Raw genomic sequence first — 24,044 nt, forward strand, 5'->3', positions numbered from 1 at the left:
GATGCTAAGTACAAGATACGTAATCTCGACCCTTTCAAATCAGGTGGTTGAACGCCCAAAATCGTCACAACCTGTTTCCAATCATATTGCAATGATTCAGTCATAGGTTCTCCATCGGCTAGTAGTCCAAATTGAACTGCTACAGTGTAATGGTGTATTCTCCACAAGGCATATGAAATGTGTGAGTTTCTAGTCTTCAACGCTCTACCAATGCAGTAAGGAGGTGTCAACCTAATTAGACATACCTAATCTATGGAACTTTAAGAAAATCCGTCTGTCGTAGGTAAGGTATGATATGTGGATCTAACCTAATCTGTGTAACTACTACCTTTTTTCTACAGTAATCCAACACTACAGTAGATGCATTGTCCCATACCAACTATGAATGATGAGTATTTTGTAAATATAATTATACGGGATTGAAGGACCAGGATCCAACCCAACACTCGTGTTCCAGGATTATAGTGCACAATAGTACCCAACCAATGCAGAAGCTTTATATATGATTTCTCCCAATCACCAAAGACTTAATCAATGCTTTTCGCTTCGCTGCCACACATGTCTTCAATTAACATATATTTGTATCCTTTCTTGATTGCTTCTTGGAGTAAGGCTACAAGAACACCAAGATCAACTCTAACCATGTTTTGAATCTCCAGTACTCATGAAATTCGAATCAAGTTGTGAATAATCTTGTGATAATTCTGAGTACAAACACGAGTGCTCTCCTTCAAGTTTAGTAATTTCAAACATCTCGTGGGTTTTACACCAATAAGCATGCAACCTCCAATCACAACCGTTCTTCATCGTTTCCATTTCACATACCCGATATCTTGGTTCCATTCTGCCACAAAAATCTGATATTGTTCTTTCACACAATATTTCTTTTACAACCATTTGTAGGTCTTCTTTAGTGTCATATAACATTTCCTTTTGTATTAGACTAGAGTTCTTTACACCTCTTCCTCTTTCCTCCAGTGTTGACCCTTCTTCACAAATTGAATTAGTAATTCCCCAATCTATATGCGAATAGCTTTGAAGGCACCAACTCATTTTCATTTTCTGCATTTGAATTTTCTCCAAATAATTCATCAATTTCTACCTCAATATATCACTATCCATACCATTTTCTGGTTCAAGAATTACTAAAACTTCATGACGCAACGACATATTTAACCAATTTGTTTACAATTGTTGAAGTTAAGAAAATATTAGTCCAAATTTATGTTCAAATTAATAGCTAAAATAGTCCAAATCTAGCATCAGTCCAAACTAAAAATTCAGTCTAAATCTACAAAAGTAAAAATAAACAAATAAACAAATAAATAAAAGAAACAAAGATAACAAATACAACCCAATCCAACATTAGTCAAAAACTAAAACAACAAAAAAAGTCTAAATTAGAAGTCCAAACTCAAACGTCCAAAAACAATCCAAATAAATACTCTACACCTACATAGCATAGATCTATTCATCCACATGTTTAGGAAGAAAAAAAAAAGATCTAAGGCATATTAATCACAACATTATATATTGAAAAGAAAAAGAAAAAAGAAAAAAAGAAAAAGAAAGAAATTACCTACAGTAGGTCGGACGGCAACGGGCGACAGTGGTCATGGTGGGTGATGGCCGAAGAGAAATAGAGAAGTGAGATTTTAGGGGAAGAGGCAAAGAGGAGGGATCGGTTGAGAGGGGGAGTGGGGCTTTTGAGACCACAAAGTCGTCGGACCCAATCCACGAGTATGCGAGTCTCAAATAATGTTGAATGATAGACAAGTGGCAAGTTAGTAGGTTAATAGGGGGAATCTGGATAATGATACTCGTGGACTCGATCCATGAGTTCTCTACCCTACTTTTGATATTTCCTTCCATCCAACCTAGTTTTGTCAATAATTATTAAAATAACATTATTTTTTTTAAAAAAAAATCGCTATTTCTTTATAAACATGTAATTTTCTCCTTGGTATTATTATTTACTTTTTTAGATACTCAATTTCAAACATAGTTAAAAAAAATGAAGAAGGTGATTATAGAGACAGTCAACCAATCGAGTATTGAATGCCAATCTAATAAAAGAAGATTTCAAAACAAATTCATAAATCGCTGACTGCCTCAGTATTGAATGCCAACCATGCGCGGACCAAGCACATTGAGATCGACATTCACTTAATTCGTGATCAAGTCCTCCGTGGTCAGCTTGATGTTCGTTATGTCCCATCCTCCGACCAAATCGCTGACTGCCTCACCATGCCCTTAACACACTCATAATTCTTCCACCTTTGATCCAAACTCGATGTAGTAGAACTACCCTCTCGTTTGAGGGGCGATGTTAAGGATATTAAGGATGCCAACACATAAAGTCTTACCTATCTACCGAAAGAATAGGACTTACCAAAGGAATAGGTTGGTTACCACCAAATCTCTAACCATTTTTATTTGTTGAGTTATTTTTGCATTCCCAAATTAGGGATTCCATATTGTATAAATACATCACCTATGTACATTTCAAATAGAAGAAATCATAAAGGAAAACTTGGCTTGCCACTGTCGTTTACCGCCTATCTCTTTAAGTTGTCGTCTACCTCCTGCAGACGTTATCGTCTACCTCCACAAACGCTATCGTCTATCTTTGACGCCATCGTTTACCTTGTCTAAGTGTTGTCGTCTGCAGCCTGAGTCAAGCCATATCCTTCAACCTCTCATTTCTAACTTGGTATCAGAGTAAATAAAGACCAACGTCAATCAAGGAAACCTGGGAGCCACCCTCGACACAGCCAATTTCAGCGGCCCACCCTTGAACCAACTCCTTAATCAGATAACCTCCATTAAACTTGATCGCAGCAATTTCCTCCTATGGAAAAACCTAGCACTTCTAATCCTTCGGAGTTATCGACTCGAAGGACATCTGACCGGACAAAAAGTTTGTCCCCTAATGTTTCTGTAACCTGCAGTCGATGAGAGCATACCGACTGGATCGACTGGAGCAGGAGCTACTCCGCGCAGTACAGAAGGAAGTTCCAGCAGTGATGCTTCCAGCTCGTCGATGGCACTTGAGGCAAACCCTCAATATGAAGCGTGGATGGCTGTAGATCAACTTCTCCTCGGCTAGCTATATAACTCCATGACACCAGAGGTTGCCATTCAAGTGATGGAATGTGAATGTGTAAAGGATCTATGGACCAGCATTCAACAACTCATTGGTGTTCAATCCAGGGCTGAAGAAGATTATCTGAGACATGTGTTTCAAACAACCAGAAAAGGTAATTTGAAAATGAGGAGTACCTTCGAACTATGAAAATGAATGCTGACAATCTCGAGCAAGCTGGTAGTCCTGTACCACCAAGAGCTCTTGTTTCACAGGTACTACTAGGACTTGATGAAGAATATAATGCCACCGTGGCCACGATCCAAGGGAGAACAGACATGTCGTGGCTTGATATGCAGTTAGAACTTCTCCTGTATAAAAGGATATTGGAACATTAGTCAAACCAAAAGATGACAGTGGGCTTCAACCAAGTCAGTAATGCATCAGTGAATATGACAAACACTAGACATGTCAACCAAAACAACAAGTCTAATAGCAGCAATCAGCCTACTGAGGGAGAACAACGAGGTGATGGTGGCCATGGCATAGGTCGAGGCAGGGGAAGAAACAACAACAAACCTGTGTGTCAAGTCTGTGGGAAGGTGGGACACATAGCGTTCTATTGCTTCAACAGGTATAATAGAGATTTTGTTCCCAATTCTCCTCAAAACAAAGGACAACCTTCCCCAACAATCAGACCAAAAACACACAACCTCACCCAACAGCCCTAGCCACTACTTATGAGAGTAACCCCTTTCTGACAAGACAAGAAAACATGACTGATGCAAATTGGTATGCTGATAGTGGTGCCTCCAATCACGTTACCTCAGACTTCAACAATCTTGACAATCCGACTGAATACTCAGGTACTGAAGCAGTCATTATAGCTAATGGTAATACTTTAGTCATATTGGAACTGCATGTCTTTCTAGTGATGCCTGCAATTTGAAACTGGATGATATGTTATGTGTGCCTGCCATAGCAAAAAAAATTGGTCAGTATATCTAAGCTAACAAAAAATAATAATGTGTTTATTGAATTTCGCACGAATTACTGTCTTGTTAAGGACAAGGGTACGAGATAAACGATAATGAAGGGAATGCTTAAAGATGGACTGTATCGGTTAGAGGGTGCAGAAATCAACTTGAAGTCAGTAGGAATCAGAGTACCATCGCAACCAGTGCACAAGAATAAAGATCTGTTTGCTCTTAGCATATCTTTGAAGCATAGGGTGTCTAAGATTACATGGCATAGAAGGCTTGGCCATCCTTCGTAAAAAAAAACTAGAGTTTATTATCAAAAGCTATAATCTCCCTATGTTATATAGTGAAGAGCTTAACTTTTGTGATTCTTGTAGCTATAGAAAATCGCATTCTTTAGCCTTCCCTAATTCTAACTCAAGAGCATCTACAACCTTTGATAAGTATACACACTGATTTGTGGGGTCCAGCTCCTCTCTTTTCAACAGATGGGTACAAATATTATGCTATCTTTGTCGATGATCACGACAGGTACACATGGATCTATCCTCTGAGGTTAAAAAGTGAAACACTGACAGCTTTTCAACACTTTCTTATCATGGTACAAACTCAGTTCAATATACTGATCAAGTTCTTACAGTAGGATAATGGCGGAGAATTCGTCAAGATACACAAAGTCTGTCATTAGCTTGGCATTGCTTCCAGATACACATGTCCATATACGTCAGCACAAAATGGAAGGGCTGAGAGGAAGCACAGACACAATGTTGAGACAGGGCTAACCCTACTAGCCTAAGCATATCTTCCCTTACATCATTGGTGGGATGCATTCTTTTACTCAACTCTGCTGATTAATGGCCTTCCTACCACTGTCCTAAATGGACAGTCTCCAATGGAAGTGATGTTCACAAAGAAGCTTAGGTTCGAAGAGCTTCGAATATTTGGGTGTGCATGTTTCCCCCACTTGAGACCATACAATTCACATAAGTTGAGGTATCGCATAGAGAAGTGCTTCTATCTTGGTCCGGCTGTGAATCACAAAGGCTACAAATGCCTCAACCCCAGTGGCAAGCTATTCATCTCTCGGTATGTTATGTTTGATGAAACGGACTTTCCTTGTCAGGTGTCTCCTTCAACTTGCAGACCAGCCAAGCAAGCAGTTGTCGTCCACCCGGTTTCCTGGTTGCCCCCCAATCAGGTCACACCGCACAGTGACTCCATGCCCTCTACATCCAAAACCTCACTCTCACCAACTATCAGAACAACCCACACTCAATCACCAGCTAATACCTCTACAGACAGCCTAGCCTTTCCATCTCCTTCCTCCAATCGTCTACCCACCGATTGTGTACCCGACGATCGTTTACCCTTATCGTCTAGTGAACAGCCCACTGATCGTCTACCCACCAGTTTCTTACCCAGTAATCACTCACTCAACGATCGTTCACCTACCGATAATTTACCCAACGATCGTTTATTCACCACCCACTTACCCACCGATCGTATACCCACCGATCGTGTACCCTTCGATTGTTTATCACCTGATTCACCATCGCCTTCTGCCCAACCCACCGATAGTTCACCTTCATCGTCCCCAGCCTAGTCTTCACCCGATACTGTCCCACACCCTGTACCCGTGTCTACTCATCCCATGATTACCCGAGGAAAGGTAGGCATCTTCAAACCTAGAATACTGTCCTCCCAAACCCAAAAAGACTAGTCCCTAACCGAACCTACCTGAGTCAGTGATGCGCTCAAAACCACGCAGTGGAACAAAGCAATGAGTGATGAATTTCAAGCACTAATGAACAATCAGACCTGGACTTTGGTTCCTCCGTCACTGTCAATGAACGTTGTTGGCAATAAATGGGTATTCATAATCAAATGGAGTCTTAATGGCTCCATTCTATGCTACAAGGCACGCCTCGTAGCAAAAGAGTTCCATCAAAACTTGGGCATCGATTTCTTTGAGACGTTTAGTCCAGTGATCAAGGCATCCACCATCCAGATTGTCATTAGCCTTCCGGTATCCAAAGGGTGGCAGCTGAGACAGTTAGATTTCAATAACGCCTTCCTTAATGGTGTCCTCAATGAAGAAGTTTACATGTATCAACCGCAGGGATTTGTTGATCCTCAACTACCAAATCATGTTTGTCGCTTACACAAGGCCATATATGGCCTCAAACAAGCACCAAGGGCCTGGAACAACACGCTAAAAATAGCACTATGTAGCTGGGGCTTTCAAAATGCTAAGTCTGACATATCTCTCTTCATATATCGGAGCACTTCTTCCTTGATACTCTTACCAGTATATGTTGCTAATGTAATTATCACCGGCACCGATCAACAGGTAATCAACAAGCTTGTAACAGCCTTGGACTCTAAATTTGCTCTAAAAGATCTTGGCCACCTCCATTACTTCCTTGGAGTCCAACTGCACAATGTCCCCAATGGAGTTCTATTGAATCAGAAAAGTATGTCAAGGACCTACTTCACCGCCTTGACCTTAGAGATCTAAAACCGACACCCTCTCCAAGTGTTCTAAACAAGCAACTCTCTATCTCTGATGGCACTCCTCTTGACAATCCCTATATTTATCGGAGCACGATTGGTGCCCTACAGTACTTAACCACCACGAGACCTGACATTACATATGCGGTTAATCATCTAAGCCAGTACTTAAAGCAACCTACGGAAATTCACTGGCAAGCGGTGAAAAGAGTTCTAAGATATGTCAGTAGCACTCGACACTTTGGCCTCTATATTCAACACGGGACCGACCTCTCTATTTCGGCCCTCTCCGATGCCGATTGGGCAGCCAACATAGATGATTGAAAATCAGTTGCTGCTTATTGCATCTTCCTTGGAGGTAATCTTGTCTCCTAGTCCTCCAAGAAAAAATCCGTTGTCGCCCGGTCCAGCACAGAATCTAAATATAGAGCGCTCGCTCATGCCTCTGCAGAAATCATCTGGGTTCAACAACTACTGTCTGAGATTGGTGTCAAACATAAGTCGGATCCAGTCCTATGGTTGACAACCTCAGCGCTAGTGCTCTAGCTGTCAATCCGGTGTTTTATGCGCGAACCAAGCACATTGAGATCGATATTCACTTCATTCGTGATCAAGTCCTCCGTAGTCAACTTGATGTTCGTTATGTCCCATTCTCCGACCAAATCGCTGACTGCCTCACCAAGCCCTTAACACACTCACAGTTCTTCCACCTTTGATCCAAACTTTGTGTAGTAGAACTACCCTCTCATTTAAGGGGGGATGTTAAGGATATTAAGGATGCCAACACATAAAGTCTAACCTATCTACTAAAAGAATAGGACTTACCAAAGGAATAGGTTGGTTACTACCAAATCTCTAACCATTTGTATTTGTTGAGTTATTTTTGCATTCCCAAATTAGGGATTCCATATTGTATAAATACATCACCTATGTACATTTCAAATAGAAGAAATCATAAGGGAAAACTTGGCTTGCCACTGTCGTTTACCGCCTATCTCTTGAAGTTGTCGTCTACCTCCCGCAGACGTTATCGTCTACCTCTACAAACGCTATCGTCTATCTTTAATGCTATTGTTTACCTTATCTAAGTGTTTTCGTCTGCAACGTGAGTCAAACCATATCCTTCAACCTCTCATTTCTAACTTGATAGACCATATCACTGGTAAGAGTCTATCAATGATAGAAGTCTATCACTGATACACCTGTCTATATTTATAAAAATGATGTTATACACTTTGTTATTATTTTTAAAAATGCTACCAATTACAAAAGTATTAGTTATTTATACTTCTATAGGAAAATGGGAATATTTTTCTAATAAACTAATAAATTCGAAAATATTAATTAATAAATTAATGAAATTAATTACTCTAAAATTGTTAACTATTTTTTTGGAATAAATTTGTTGACTATAATGTTAATTTAAAATAATCCTATGTTGCTATGTTGTGCCATGCTGGACCCTTTTTCCCAGGAGCCTATCATAGGAGAAAATGCATTGAGCATTGCGACGTTGCCTTATGGTGTCGCGGTGCTCCGGACTTTGATGGACAAACATCGCGTGCACATGAAGCACATTGTTGCACTCTCAGCCTCACCCCTATACGCTTCACAAGGGTCTATAGTGTCGCGGTGCTGCACTCCCATTCTTGGCCAAAACCCATGAAATTTCCATAGATTTTTAGTTATAATTGTATATTTTGGTATCAAGATTCGAATTCGATGAATGATTGAAGGCCCAAACATCGATTTTGAGGTTTGTTGGCCATTTTCTATGGATTTTATGAGATTTTGATATATGTTCTCGGGCCTTGCTGAATCTTTCTTGTTTTTTATTCTTTGCTTTAATCTATATGCAATTTTTGTTCGATTAATGTGACAAATTAATCGTCTTAAGCATAAGTTGTGTTTGTGTGCTATGCATATTAAAGGTATCCACAATTTGTATCGATAGTATGCTTAATTTGAATAGCACTAGGTTTTAGATATAGCTATGGTTCGATTGCTAGGATTCTAGGATCACCCAGTAGCGAAAGATAATGAAATCTAAACAATAGAAAAGCATTATGTTAGATAAAGCCAATTTAATATAACGTTCTAATCAATCCAAGAGCTTAAATGTGGTTAAGTAGATAGACTCATGACAATACTTAGTAATTTAAGAATCGACATCCATGTTGGTTTTCCTTAGGGAGTTTGTCCGACTTTCCGCAAATTCGATTAAGCTTGATCGTCAGTTAACCCATGAATTTGCACGCTAAATCATTGATTAAGCTATAGATAGCCCAATGGTCTCTTAATCAGCGAAGGTAATCTCGTGTTCACTCTCTCTCTTTCTCAAATCTATTTTTCTTTATGCACTTTAAATTATTATATTTAGCTTTTCTGTCAAACCAAACAATCACAAAACCCCCATTTTTACTGCTTTTCAAAGACCTATTTAGCTTATAGAGATTCTATCTCAGGCTCCCTGTAGTTCAACCCCAGACTTGTCACTTGTGATGCTTAGTAGTATAAGTTCGATGAAATTATAAATTTATTTGATTGGCAGAGAGAGGTTTACAACGTCCATTCACTCGTCTTTCACACCGCATGTGACTATAAGCTTTCGATCTCTCTAGACTCTCAAACTTGACCTATCTCGATAAATCTACTCTGAATCATTGCACTCAACCTATCTCGATAAATCTAGCCTTAACAAATTGAATAATTAATTAGAATAATTCACAGGATGCTCTCTTTTAATTATAATGATATTACTTTTAAACTAAAGAAAAAAAAAGTTTACCTTCTAATTAATAAGAAAATAACTTACAATAAATATATAATGCAAATTTCAAGATATGCATCATATGAACACGACCTCCCTCTAAAGAAAATAGATAATCTAAGTTAAAACATATAATAAAAGAAAAATAAATAAAACTTATTATATTTCAGAATGATCTCACTTTTTTTTTTCGAAGTTAAAAAAAATAGCGATGCATCAACATCAATGAGCAGCTCCTTTGATAACATCTCCACGTTATAGAATGTTTTAAACTTGAAAATAAGTCATTTAAAAAAATTAAATATATTTGATAATTACTCAAAATAATTTTTAAAACACAGTCAAATTTCATTTTAGGTTCTATCTGATAACTGTGATTTTAGAAAAATAAGTTGTGAAATGAAGTAAAATAGTGTTTAGTAAATTTTAATCTTAAATAAAAAACTAATTACGGTGTTTAATAAATTAATATTAAATTGGTATAATTTAGTTATATAAATCAAACTAGGCTTATTGTTTCAATTATTTTCACATGGATAATTAATTTATAATTTATTTAAAACTGTATGTGATTTATATTTATATTTTTAATTATTTATTTATTTAAATTTGATTAAAAATTAATATTTATATTGAAATTATAAATATTTTAGACAATAAATTAGTATTATTTTTGTTTTATGTATTTAAATTAATAATTAAAAAATATTATATATTTTTTATTATAAATTTAAAGTTAATTGTATTATGATGATGCTATCAAAGTAAGTTGGTCTAGGATATCCTGTATTCAAACCCTTGCAATGTTGTTTCCTCTCCAATGTTGGGTCTTCTTCATATTTCAAGCTCACAAGTGAGAGTGATGTTAGATCATATATAATACACTCGTCGCTCCATCGTGTCACCGTCTAGCGTCGATCAATGGTAAGGCCTCCCCTCCGCTATCTCTCTCTCTTTTCTCTCTCTCATTCTTCTCTTTTACTGACGTAGCCAACCGATCAACCACTGCTGTATGAATTTTGGATTTTGTTAGTTTTTGGATTTTTTTTTTTAAGTTCTTGAATATCCATTGAATTTTGGTCTATGTTTTGATGTACTCTTTGGATGTTAGATGATAGATTTGGAGAGCTTTTGAAGTGCCAACCACCGGCAATGGGTGGATTTCGATTTGTTTTCTTTATTTTTGATTTGGACATTCTGATTGGGATCTTGGTTTGGATCTATAAAGTGATTTTGGATTAAGCCATGCAAAAAATATCGTATATGCATGAAAATTTACTTATTAATAAATAAACCTAGATGCATGAAAAACTATAGAGGAAAACATATGAGAAAATTAGATTGGGGAGCCCGAAATAATCACATCAAACCTTAACACATCTTTGTCATCTACAATACGATTGTTGAAGTCATTTCGATTGATGTTCGACCGAGAAATAGTGTCATTAGAGGTGAGAGAAAACTTATCCACAAATGAATTTAACTATGATTTTGTAGGGATAGAAAACCCAAAGAATTCTCATCCTAGTAAAAGAATGAGCCATAACAAGAGTTGAGAATGCTTGTTTATTATGAAAGTATGGAAAAAAGGGAGAATGCTTGTAAAGTTTAGAAAATAGGGGTTGAAATCCTTATCCTTAATAATAAAAAGGAACAATTAGATATAATTAGTGTATAAAAAGTTCAAACTAGAATAAAGATAATAAATGGTTAACATTCAAATTTGAAAAAGAAAAATGATCCAGTTTTAAGATTAAAAAAAAGTGGAGAGATATTGTGTAGAAGAGAATCTAGATTTACAATTTTCAAATTTGCAAATGGCAGAAATTGTAATTACAATGTAATTGAAATTTGGCTAAGGGTATTTTAGGGATTAAAAAAGAGCATAATTTGGAATTAGGGCCTAAACCCATGATTTAATTATGGTTTGCACTTAAGAGTTTTATTCGATTTTTCTCATCGATTTTTTTGGGCATTAAATTGTGACACCTTTATTTATTGATATTTTTTGTTTTGCCAATTCAATTGCTACTTAAGATTTATGTTAAACATGACACTTTACACGGTTTACTATATGAAATCTATCACTGACATTCATGATCAAATACATGCTTGACATGACCAGTTTATATAAAATTCATTTGTGTAGGTTACATAAAACATTAAAATCAAAATTTTATCTCCTTTAAAGCCTTGGATGCTCTTTTTAGCTCATAATTACTCCAAATTAACCTCGAACGACTCTTAACGATCAATTCTACCTCCAAGATGCTTGATACCTATAAAACCATTAAATAAACACATAAAACCAAGTAACGACCTTGAATTAAATGGAGCGAGATAATACATTTTTGGCATTATCAATAACAATACAATGATATCGCTGAAGAAACTATCACTGATAACCACGATACAAGGAATATTAGTGATATCGGTGATAAAACTTAGTTGATATTCATATATCTAGTTTCTTTCAAAGTTGATAACCGATTATAGAAATCTATCATTGATAGTCATTGAGAGTATTAAGTGTTAATATCTCAAAGTTGATTCTAATTGATGAAAGTCTATCAGTAATAGTCACTGATAGCATCAATTAGTCAGTGATAGTCATGATAGAAGATTATTAGTAATAGTTGTTATGTTAATCTTTCAAAGTAGATAGTTATTTTATGAAAATCTATCAGTGATAAACCGCTAATAATTTTCTATCACTGGTATATCTTAATCTTTCAAAGTAGATAACTACTTATAAAAGTTTGTCATTGATAGCCATTGATAGTAAGTGTTAATATTTCAAGATTGATTCCAATTGATGAAAGTGTATCAGTGATAGCCACTGATAACTAATAACAAACTGAAAGTGAATATTTCAAGTGTTAATATTTCAAGGTTGTATTAATTTTCTCAAATTGAAAGTTATCACTAATTGCAACTAATAGCACAATTCTCAAATTAAAATCTACAGCTGGTCCAATTTGATATTATAACTTGGGCTAAAGTCCAATTGAGCCCAAAAATAAGCTTAATTTCGCTCAAATACCAAATTAGGCTCAAATCCAATTAATTGGGCCTAAAGGCCAGGTCCATGGACCAGCCAAGCCAAGCCTAAGCTCACGAAACCCACCAAAGAACACTATAAATAGAGGAGCTCTCTTCATTTGTAAGGGTCAGCAATTCTACACTTCAGAAAACCTTGAGAGAATTCTTTACAATCAGAAGACTCAACTCTTGAACCTAACCACACTTGAAGACTAAAGTCCTTTGAAGATATAAGCATTCTTCCAAGATTCCAACTTCAAGAACATCCACACACTCCGCTTTAATACATCATTTATACACATTCAACTGAGAGAGAATCAGAAGATTAAGTACTAGAAAATAAACCACATTCACATCAAATCTACATCAACACAAGTTCAACTCCACAAAATACAGTTCTTCAGAAGCCTCGTGCGAACATCGATCATTCGAGAAGATCATCAAACCTAAAGGTCGATTATTCAAGAAGATCATCAAGCCCAAAGGCCGTTCATCCAAGAAGATCAACAAGCCCAAAAGTTGATCATCCCAAGAGATAATCAAGCCCAAAGATCGATCATCCAAGAAGATCAACAAGCCCAAAGACTGATCATCCAAGAAGATTAACAAGCCCAAAAGTCGATCATCCAAGAAGATCAACAAGCTTAAAGATTAAATCTTATTTGAAAGCATCAAAAGACTATGTATTAGAGATTGTACTCGCTCTACTGAAATTAATACTAATACAAAAGTTCAAATTTCATGAAACATGTTTCTCTGGAAACCTCGTGCGAATAAATTGGCAAGCCCAATAGGACATCTCTACCTCTCATCTCTCTTGTCATCTAAATCAACAAATCAACAAAGGACACCAACGATGGTAACTTTGGACCTGTCACCCGCAATCATACAAAGGAGATCATACAAGAACAAGAAAAAGGTTAAGTCCTCACAAAGAAAATCTAGGAACAACTGACGAAATATCTTAAAGGCAGAGAAAATCCCTTGTTCGATCAATCAGAGAAAGAATCACACTTTGATGTAGTGTCTGTCATGATGACTGACGTAACAGCTGAGTACGCCATGGTAGAGATGGAGAGAGATAAATTTCCTAATGAAAGTTGTAGAGGAGCGAGATCATGAAATCGTTGCCTAAATCGCTGCTTTAAGAGAACAGATGCAGGTTCGTGAAGCTGCTGAGTCGAGTCAAACTCCTAATGTCAAATCCAATGACAAAGAGAAGACCGTATTGCATCAACTGCAATAATCAACTTCAACAATCAACTTCTGCTACCTCTTCATCAAGTCAATAGTTGTAGGATATGATTACGAACTTCATAAGAGCTCCGTACAAAGGACCATCGCAATCTTCTTTTATGTACTCTAAGTTGTACACCAAGAGAATCGACAACCTGAGAATGTAGTACCAACCTCTAAAGTTCTAGCAGTTTGATGGAAAGGGTAATCCGAAGTAATATGTTGCTCATTTCATTGAAACCTGCAAAAATGCAGGAACCAAAAGAGACTAGCTAGTCAAGCAGTTCGTCCGTACCTTGAAAGAAAATGCTTTCAATTGATATACTGATCCAAAGCCAGAAGTGATTGTCAGCTGGGAACAGTTGGAAAAAAAGTTCCTCAACTGCTTTTATAGCACTAGGCGTATCGTCAGCATGATTGAGCTAACAAGCACCAAGCAGCGGAAGGGAGAGTCGGTCATCGACTACATCAATTGATGGAGAGTTCTGAGTTTGGATTGCAAAGATAAAGTCACTGAATTATCTGCAGTGGAGATGTGCACCCAAGACATGGACTAGGAGCTTTTTTATATCCTATAAGATAAAACCTCGTACATTTGAGGAGTTGGTAACACGCGCTCATGACATGGAGTTGAGCATCGCCAACATGGGAACAAAAGATTTCCTAGTCCTTAAAGAATGCAAAAGACAAGAATGAAATCAAAAGCACTGAAAAGATTGTGAAGAATTCCATAACAGAATCTATGGTCGTTAGTATGACTCCGCTAAATTTTTCCTCCAAAGGAAGAGAAACAAGACTTGAAAGAAAGCATGACGACGGCAAGATGCGTCGCCCAACTCTTAAAGAAAGACAGGAGAATGTTTATTCATTCCCTGATTTTGATATTGCAAACATGTTGGAACAACTATTGGAGAAGCAACTTATTCAGCTACCGAAATGAAAATGACCAAAACAAGTAAGAAGAATAGACGATCATAATTGCTGCAAGTATCATCAGGTTGTTACCTAATTGAAAAGTGCTCCGAGATGAAGGAGTTGATTCTAAAGTGAGCTCGTGAAAAGAAGATTGAGTTGGATATTGATAAAGTAGCTCAGACAAATTAAAAGAAGATTGAAAAGTGTTTCTTGCTGAAGGAGCTGATTCTAACGTAACGATCAACATAAAAGAAAGATGAAAACCTTGAAAGTAAGACCATTTCATGAAGAAAACAATGACGAGAAGATTCACAATTGTGTCCCTTCACACATGAAGATGAAGTTGTTTGTTGATGATATAAATAGAGAAGGTTCCTTAATGGTGAAGTCAAAGTTCATCATATTAACGAATTCTATAAATGAAGAGGATGATCAAAGCCATGATGAAATAAGAGCTCTTAAAGTTTAAATGTAGAAGCTCCTTATCATAAGAGCTTCTAAAGTTTAAATGTAGAAGCTCCTTATCACAAAAGCCTAAATTGCATGGTGCTCCTAAACGGCATGAGTTTAAAAGGTGAACGACTAAAAAAAAAAAAACATTTGAACTACGTTATGACTTGATCTTTGTCTTCAAGGCTACATAGGCAACTTTAATAAATTTAAGTTCCATCTATCAAACACTTTCACAAAAAAAAAAAAAAAAAAAAAAAAAAAAAGAGTGGCACAATCACCCTGTGTGTGACACTACAAAATTGATGTTGTTCATTCTCACTAAGAAGTGCAACTCTAAACTAAAGATGTTCATCCCTATTGGGGGCAATACAATAAATTGAAGATGTTTATCCCTAGTAAAGATGTGACACAACAAGTTGAAAACGCATGTCGTCTGCACAATATTATACAAGTTGGATGCATACAATAAAGTCTTCGCTGGAAAATTCAATTGTCTTTCTGATCACTTAAATAAAGACGCAGTGTTGGACGTTGCTTGCTTCAAGTTTGAGGCATCACTCGGCTAAAGTCCGACTCTTCATCTTCATCTATAGATATTCCTCAAAATCAAGTTCAGGGATTTTGCCGATGCTTCTTTAAATTCAAGTTCAGAGGATTCGTCGATGCTTCTTCAAACACAAGTTTAAAGGATTTGTCAATGCTCCATCAAATTTAAGCTCAAAGGCTTCATTGTTGCCCCTTCATCTTTAGGTTTAAGGCATCGCTTTATCTTCAACGTTGAGGCTTCACTCATCTGAAGTGGCATTTTATCTTCAAACTCTATTGCGGCTCGCTTGCTCAAGATCGAAGGCTTCGATGATGCATCTTCAAATTCAAGTGTGAAAGATTCGCTAATGCTTCTTCAAATTCAAGCGCAGAGGACTCGTTGATATTTCATTAAGCTTAAGTTTGGAGAATTCGTCGATGCTCCATCTTCATACTCAAGTTTGGAAGCTTTGCAATGATATCTTCATGCTTAAGTCGCAAAATCAAGCTTGATGCGGACGACAAAAAGTCAAGTTCGATGTGGAGGGTGGAAAATCAAGTCTGATGCAGTTGGCGAAAAGATAAGTTTTTGCTTCATCAAATCTAGTCTTCTTGGCTCTGCTTCATCTGCGAGATGAAGTTTGGTCTACCTGGCTCTACCTCATCTACAAGATCAAGTCCGATTTGCTTGGTTCCACCTCATCTGTGAGATTAGATTTGGTCTGTCTGGCTCCGTCTTATATGCGAGATCAAGTCTGGTCTATCTCGCTCTACCTCATCTACGGGATCAAGTCTGGTCTATATGGTTCCACCTCATCTGGGAGACCAAGTTCGAGGGTTGTATTGTTGGTTCTCCAGCTCGAAGTTTGATGGTTACATTGTTGCTTCTCCATCTCGAAGTTTGAGAGTTGCACTAGGTCAAGGGTTGCATTGTTGTTTTTCTATCTCCATGTTCGATGGTTGCACTACTATTTCTCCGTATCCAAGTTCGAGAGTCGTACTACTGTTTCTCCATCTCCAAGTTTGATGGTTACACACATTGACATTGGAAAAGTAGCACACAACGCCTTGGTGTACATATCTGCTACATATCTGCTACGTGTCTATTATATGTCTGCTACGTGTCTGCTTCATATTTGCAATATGTCTGCTACTTATCTGCTACATGTTTGCTACATATCTTAAACGTATCTGCTACATATTTGCAATATACCTGCACATGTTGGCGCATGGCAAGGAACGCGATACGTATTGATGCTTGCCAACATACGTCCCACACGCATCTTATAACCACCAATAGAGTTGGTACACTAACCTCACAACAATCCCAAAGGTCGATCATCCTAGAAGATCATCAAGCCTAAAGACTGATCATCCAAGAAGATCAATAAGTCCAAAGGTCGATCATCCCAGGAGATCAACAAGCCCAAAGGTTGATCATCCAAGAAAAACAACCAGCTTAAATATTAAAATTTATTTTGAAAACATCAAAGGACTGTATTAGAGATTGTCCTTTCTAATACTGAAATTAATATAAATACAAAAGTTCAAATTCCACAAAACAAATTTCTCCAAAAATCACATACGACCAGTTATTTCATCCAATTTCTCAAAATATTTTCCAAAATTTCGTGAAAATTTTGCTAAAAAACCGAGATAATTATCGAGAGGAAATCATTCTTCGATTTTTCCTTTCATTTTTCATGTCGAGGTTCCAAAATGTCAACATGTACACAAGTATATATATTTGAAGAATTGAGAAAATTTACAAATTTCATGACAAAAATCTAATTTTCGGAGGTCCTTATAAAATGAGCAAAATCTATGATGAAACTTAATCAAGTGGTCTTTTCCATTGGAGATACTAACAGAGTAAAATAGTACCTGATGAATTCACACCACAGAGCAGAGGAACTCAAGTTGTTTTGGGAGCTCAAAAACATGTAGTGCGAACAATTTTCACAATTTGCAATACTGTCAAAGGCAAAAGGCTTTGGCTTTGCTGGTCAAGTTGTAAAACATGGGTCCTCGTCCAAGCCTTTTAGTAAATGTCAATTTCACGCTCTGATCAAGAAGCAGAAGTATAAAGTAAAAAAAACACTTCTACCTGCAAAAAGAAAGGTGGTCAAAATCAGCCAGTATGAGCTATAAACAAGCAATAAAAGTAGTAGAAACGCCAATAAGGTATCTAGACAAGAATAATAGTATATTATTATTAGTAAGGGGTATAAGGGTAATTAGATGGAAAGTTAAATGAATCTGGTGAGTGAGCGGAAGGAGGCTATTTTGTGGAGTGATCTAGAGCTTGGGTGTGTACACTCAAGAGGGAGGTTCCAAGTGCCTCTATACTTGGGTATTTTGTAGTTATTCCATTATATTCAATACAATTCAGATCTTGACTCCAGTTAGGAAGATTATCCTAACAATCAACACATCAAGATTGGCAAAGCAAAACTTAATTTAGGAATACCAGATTAATTGATACATAATAAGTTAGTGATTTAGAGAGAAAATTTCGTACGATGAGAATGCCAAGAATATACAAGATGTGCCATGTTTGTTAAACTACTACTAATTCCAAAATGTTCAAAGCTCTAAGATATTATGATGAGTTAAAAAAAATTCCAATTAGAAGTCAGCAGGAAATAAGATCTTTCGTTTACTAGAAATTGGCCGACTGCCCAAGGTTTAGAAAATTTAATTTAATTTTAGGTCATCAGAAGAAGCTAAATATTCTAAAAAGCTGAAAATTATGAAAATGAAATCTCACTTTTAGAACTGGCAATGTCACTATCTGTCTGATCAAACAAAATGTGGTTGCGCTCCTGTATCACTTTGTAGTTTACTGTAATCATGGAGGATAACTTTAGCTTAAGTCCTTTTCAAAATATGTATAATCAGCTTCAAGTATAATTTGTGTTGGCAGACGGAACCTTCTCAATAGGAAGTTGATTATGTTCTTTATACCTACAATCTGGACCATCATAGAGTATGCAGCTCCTTGCCCCCTCCGCAACATCTATTTATGACAAAACATCCCAAAACCAATATCGCGATGTTATTAGAGGGCATGGGTTGAAGACCCCATTCCAATATATGCGTTCAGAAGAAAACAACCAAGCAGCAAGTCCTTAGCTGCTCACAATGCAGAAGGAAAGCAGGAAGGTTTAGACAGACCACCGGTCTTTACTATTGATGAACTGGTCATGAGGGAGTGAGTATGAAGATTCCAGCTGAGTAGGTTTTTAGGTTTTTTTTTTTCAGCCCACAACAAAGGGAAGAAAACTACAATGGCCTTCAATTAAGCAAACTGAGGACCTCACAGATAATTGCAAAAGGTCGTAGTCTCAATATCTCGTGGAGACACATAAAACCTAACAAGGCCTCCCAATCCCTCTAAATATTCTATTGTTTCGTTCTTCCCAAAAACCCCAGAAAAATAACACAAAGCTCTGCCAATGATGGAGAAGGAACTTTCCAATATCTCTCTACAACCCTATGTATGGCCAAGCCTTGACCAAACTCCTCAAGAAAAGGGCTCCAAACTGTGTAAGCAAAATCACAACCCAAAGAAAATGATCAAGATCCTCAACTGTCCTCATGCAAAGGATGCAACACTAGGGCTCCATCAAGTTGGGCACCATACTCGACACCCTATCCTAATCTCTTCCATGGGGAACCTACTATAGGATTTTTCACCTTCCACAACAAGGCAAAGACCGTGTCACTCAAGGGAGAAGGATTAATTAAACCAAGAAAAAAATAATCTACACAAAAACCCTTCAGACGGACAGGATTCTCAATACAAACATCCTTCTCTCCATCCACTGAAACTCTCCAAGTAAAGTTAGATGATCAACAACATCCGACATTTCCCTATTGGACAAGCCTCGTCAGAACTCCATTGAAGGAGAGGTCATGGGTAGTAAGAAAATTCCATAGATCAGCATTTCAAAGCTTCATGGTTTCTTGATTATCTCAACGAGAATATGAAAATATGAATCACATAACAAATGAATTCAGCTAATGAAATAGCACACCTTCATTACTTTCTACTATGCTATACCCTGGGACTTTATTCAAACCTCTCTGTAGCATCAAATCTCTCACCTCGTTAACTTGACCCCATCTCCCATCTGAAGCATACAGGTTAGATAAAAGCACATAATAGCAAGCTTCGTTTGGATGTAGCTGTAACATTTCCCTGACTACGACTTCTCCAAGATCAAACCTTGAGTATAATCCACATCCATGAAGAAAAGCTCCATACAAACTAATGTCTGGTTGAACTGGCATTTTCTTAATGAAGTCCAATGCTTCATCCAGTCTACCAGATCGAGCTAAAAGATCAACCATACAGGCATAGTGTTTCATGGAAGGCACAAAGTTATAATCCTGAATCATAGATTTGAAATATCTCCATCCCTCTTCAACCATTCCTGAATAGCTGCAAGCAGATAATACTGTCGTGAAAATTACTTCATTGGGTTTCAAATCCTCCTTTAACATGTCGGAGAAAACAGAAAGGGACCCACTTCCATCACCCTGCACTCCATAACCACCTATCATTGCACTCCACGTGATAATATTTTTATCTCCCATACCGTCAAACACCATTCGTGCTGATTTAGCATCACCACATTTGGCATAGAAGTTCAGAAGTGCAGTGCCAATGTAAAGATTAGATGAAAATAAGCCTTCTTTGATCGAGTAAGCATGAAGTGATGAACCAACCTGTACAGCACCTATGGTGGCAGATGCTGAAAGGGTGCTCACCAGTGTTATTGCGTCAGGTGCAAGGTAGTCTGATCTCATTAGATTAAAGAGACGGAGGGATTCATATGCAGACCCATTCTGAGCATACCCAGATATCATTGAGTTCCAAGTAATCACATCTTTTTCCAAAACCCCACGAAAGATAACATAAGCATCGTCAATCATGTGGCATTTAGAATACATGTCAATAAGAGCATTCTTCACTGCACATTCTTCTAGCCCAAGTTTAATCCCAAGTCCATGAACTGACATTCCTAAACTTAAATTACCAGAGACCGAACACGACGAAAGAACACTTGCAGCAGTGACAGAATTAGGTAAGAGACCAGACCTTATTTCATCAGCAAAAAGCCTCAATGCCTCGTTGGGCTGGCCAACTTGGGTATATCCAACAACCATTGCAGTCCATGAAACGAGATCAATAGTAGGTAGCTCGTCAAATATCATGCGAGCATCTTTAGTTTGCCCACATTTAACATACATATCCAAAAAAGCGGTCGCCAAGAAAGAGCTAAGTTCCATCATGTTCTTAATGGCATAGCCATGCACCCATTTCCCCTGATGTAATGCTCTTAATTTTGTACACGCAGTTATTATGCTCCCTAAAGTAAATGGGTTGCTTTCAACCAATGCTTCTCTCATCCTATTGAATAAAACCAGACCCTCCTCTGCACAATTATTTTGTACATACCCCGCAATCATTGAAGTCCAAGAAACCACATTTTTGTCAACAATTTCTTCAAACACAACGCTTGAGCTCTCAATCTGCCCACATTTACCATACATATCTATCAAACCAGTCAATACAAAGCTATCCGGACCCCCCACCTTCACAATCTGGCAATGGACCTTTCTACCTTCATCAATCTCACGCAATTCGCTACACGCTTTCAAAATAATCGAAAAAATAATTTTATCGCATTCCCTAAAAGACATTCTCATGCGATTATAGAACGGGATAATATCCACAAACAAATCATTCAAAAAATACCACCTGATCATCACCTTCCACGCATAAAAATCTGGGTCGGGCATTTGATCGAACACCATGCGAGCAGACCCCACGTCCCCAAGTGCGCCATAAACACCGACCAACTTAGTATCACAAAGAAGATTACCGACAAGGCCATGCACTATAAGCAACCCATGGAACTTGATGAGAGTATCAATGTTCTTACAAAGTCCAATGAGATAAAAGCACGAATGTAACGAAATAGACTGTGCTGAGGCCATGGTTTGATGGAGATCGGAGAGTGGGGGATGTGAAGCATACGCGCAATAAGACATGTGGTGCCCCATTTGAAGTAAAGGACCTGCGAGACGGGAGAATGCTCGAGGAAGGTTAAAGAAGCGCTGCAACATTCCGAGTTGTGGAATGCTCAACCGTCAAGCCGCCATTCTTCATGAATGGTGAGGTCGGATGCTCCTATTTAAAACATGGCGAATAAAGAGGGAAGGAAATTGAGATAATTATAGCGATGAGATTTTTTTAGTTATTTTTAAAGATAATTACAAAAATAGGGTTGAGATGAAAACAACTACACAAATAGAGTTAAGGAACCGTGGACTCAATACATGATGGTAGAAAAATGTGTACTGAGTCCACAAGTATTTAAATGAATCGTGGATCCGATACACAGGTTAGACAAAATCATGTATATGATCCACGATTTTAAGATCACATGGCAGCCACATGTAAAACTTTGCCAAATTAGAAATCGTGGATGGGTCCATGAGTTCCACATTAGAAATGTGGACATGGTCCACGAATTTCATGTTTGTCTCTTATTTATTAAAATAACTATATATATTATATGTGCCCATCAATTTTTAAAAATCGTGTACAAAAGAAATGATGTGAATTAGTCTTGTCAAACATGTGTTATTACATCTCAATAATGCTCAAAACCATGCCCAATAATGATTTTTTTTTTTTGGAGAAAATCAATTTGAATTTCTAAAAAAATTATAATTAATTGCATTCTCTCTCTACTTCCTCTCCAACACCCAAGAAATTCACTCAACTTTTCCATTCTTTCTCTTCTTTCCCCTCTCTTTCTCACCTCTCTCCCTTAACAAGCTAGATTTTTTCTCTTCCTTTCTCTTCTTTTCTCTTCTTTTTCATTATACCATCTCTTCTTCCTCCTTTTTGCTTATTCTTTTTTTCTCAAACTCCATTGTTTTGTTTTCTTCTTCTTTCTCTTTTTTTTTTTTCATGTTTTTTTCTTTCTTAGTTTGTCAGTTACTTTTATTGTTTCATTATCTTTCGTTTTCTCTGTTCCTTTCTTCACTTTTTTTTCCTTATTTCATAGAAATACATAAACCGATTTTTGTTTAAAGCTAAACATGTCAGACTGATGATCACCTCTAAAAGCGATGGTAAAACAAAGAAGTTTTTTTTTATGAAAATCGTGGACGGAGTCCATGAATTCCAACATGACATACTACATGACAAAGTCTCGGATGTGGCAGCTATGTGGACCTTAATATCGTGGACTGAGTACACAATTTTACTGTGTACAGGGTCCATGATTCATTTAAATAGTCATAGACCGAGTATATGCTTTCTCTTAATCGTGTACCAAGTCCACAATTCTATAACCCTATTTTTGTCATTATTTTTCCTTCAACTCTATTTTTGTCACTATTTATTAAAATAATATTATTTTTTAAAAAAAATCAAGATTTTTGCTCCAATAACCCAATTCCATAGGCGCTAATGTGGAATGACTCAATCTAAGAAAAAAACTGGAAATTAATCTTTTGGCTTAAGTCAGAGCACTCCACCACCACTTTAAATGAATTACTGGGGTGGATGTCTCACCCATCGCAAAATAGTTAGAGTCCTAATGCGATTTTCATTTTTAATCACTAATTGGCCTACTGTTATTTAAAAAAAAAAAAAAAAAAAAAAAAAGATACAAAGCTTGAACACATGATCTTCTTGGACCATCTACTCTGATACCATCTTAAATCATCTATTGACCCAAATGCTTAAGCTAGGGGATAAAAATAAATTTAATTATATCATCTAACAAATGCCTCCAAAAATCATCCATACAAAAACCTCTATAGTGGAACCGAATCTGGCCCCACATTGAAGTATACTCCATTTTAAAACTTATGTTTTTTTTTTTTACATTTTACATGCGACATAATCCATGGAAATTGCTCGGTGAGCTGAGCTTAATAGTAATTAACATAATCTTTAAAGGTTGAAAGTTCAATCCCCCATTTCTTACCATTGTTGTACTACTAAAAATCAGTGGAAATTATCAAAACGAATTTTATTGTGTGACTATGCTAGACTCTAGTTAATATAGAATAAAGAGCAAGAGTGGAAGAAGTAGAGAAGAGTGAGAGCAAGAGAAGATAGGGAGAGGGATGAATTGAAATGCCTAAATCCTAAGGAGTGAGAGAAAATTGAGAGAGTGATGAACTGAAAAAACCTCCAAGGAGCAAGAGAGTGAGAATGAGAATGGGAGCTAGCGAGATTGAGAGAAAATCGAGACAGTGATGAGCTGAAAAACACAAACCCCAAGGAGCAAGAGAACGAGATCCTAATCTGTGTGCGAAATGGTTCATTGCTGATATGACGTAAGAAAAAGGTAAACAAATAACTCCAATCTGAAAAGATAAGGCATATTTTATTTTGAGGATTGATTGTTGATCTTCCTTATAAAAGTTAGGTTCGAGGGTTGATCGCTTGTAAGGAAAGTATTAATAACCTACAACACTCGCTTAAAATGTT

The 24,044-nt window shown here is 37.0% G+C and overlaps 1 protein-coding gene across 1 annotated transcript; it reads right to left on the reverse strand.

Moving 5' to 3' along the window:
- Positions 1 to 11,443: 11,443 nt before the first annotated feature.
- LOC120082089 (pentatricopeptide repeat-containing protein At2g03380, mitochondrial) lies at positions 11,444 to 21,742 on the reverse strand. The gene is made up of 3 exons (XM_039037310.1): positions 18,288 to 21,742; positions 17,402 to 17,624; positions 11,444 to 11,625 (listed from the first exon to the last, which is right to left on the reverse strand). Exon 1 carries the CDS (start codon positions 21,653 to 21,655, stop codon positions 19,541 to 19,543), a length of 2,115 nt encoding a protein of 704 aa, XP_038893238.1. The 5' UTR covers positions 21,656 to 21,742; the 3' UTR covers positions 11,444 to 11,625; positions 17,402 to 17,624; positions 18,288 to 19,540.
- Positions 21,743 to 24,044: the final 2,302 nt, after the last annotated feature.

Source organism: Benincasa hispida, chromosome 7 (assembly GCF_009727055.1).
Source record: "Benincasa hispida cultivar B227 chromosome 7, ASM972705v1, whole genome shotgun sequence".
Classification (NCBI taxonomy): Eukaryota; Viridiplantae; Streptophyta; class Magnoliopsida; order Cucurbitales; family Cucurbitaceae; genus Benincasa; species Benincasa hispida.

Bases quoted from the DNA above. Each gene is read 5' to 3' on its own strand.
- LOC120082089 (XM_039037310.1), bottom strand. From the start codon at position 21,655: ATGTTGCAGCGCTTCTTTAACCTTCCTCGAGCATTCTCCCGTCTCGCA.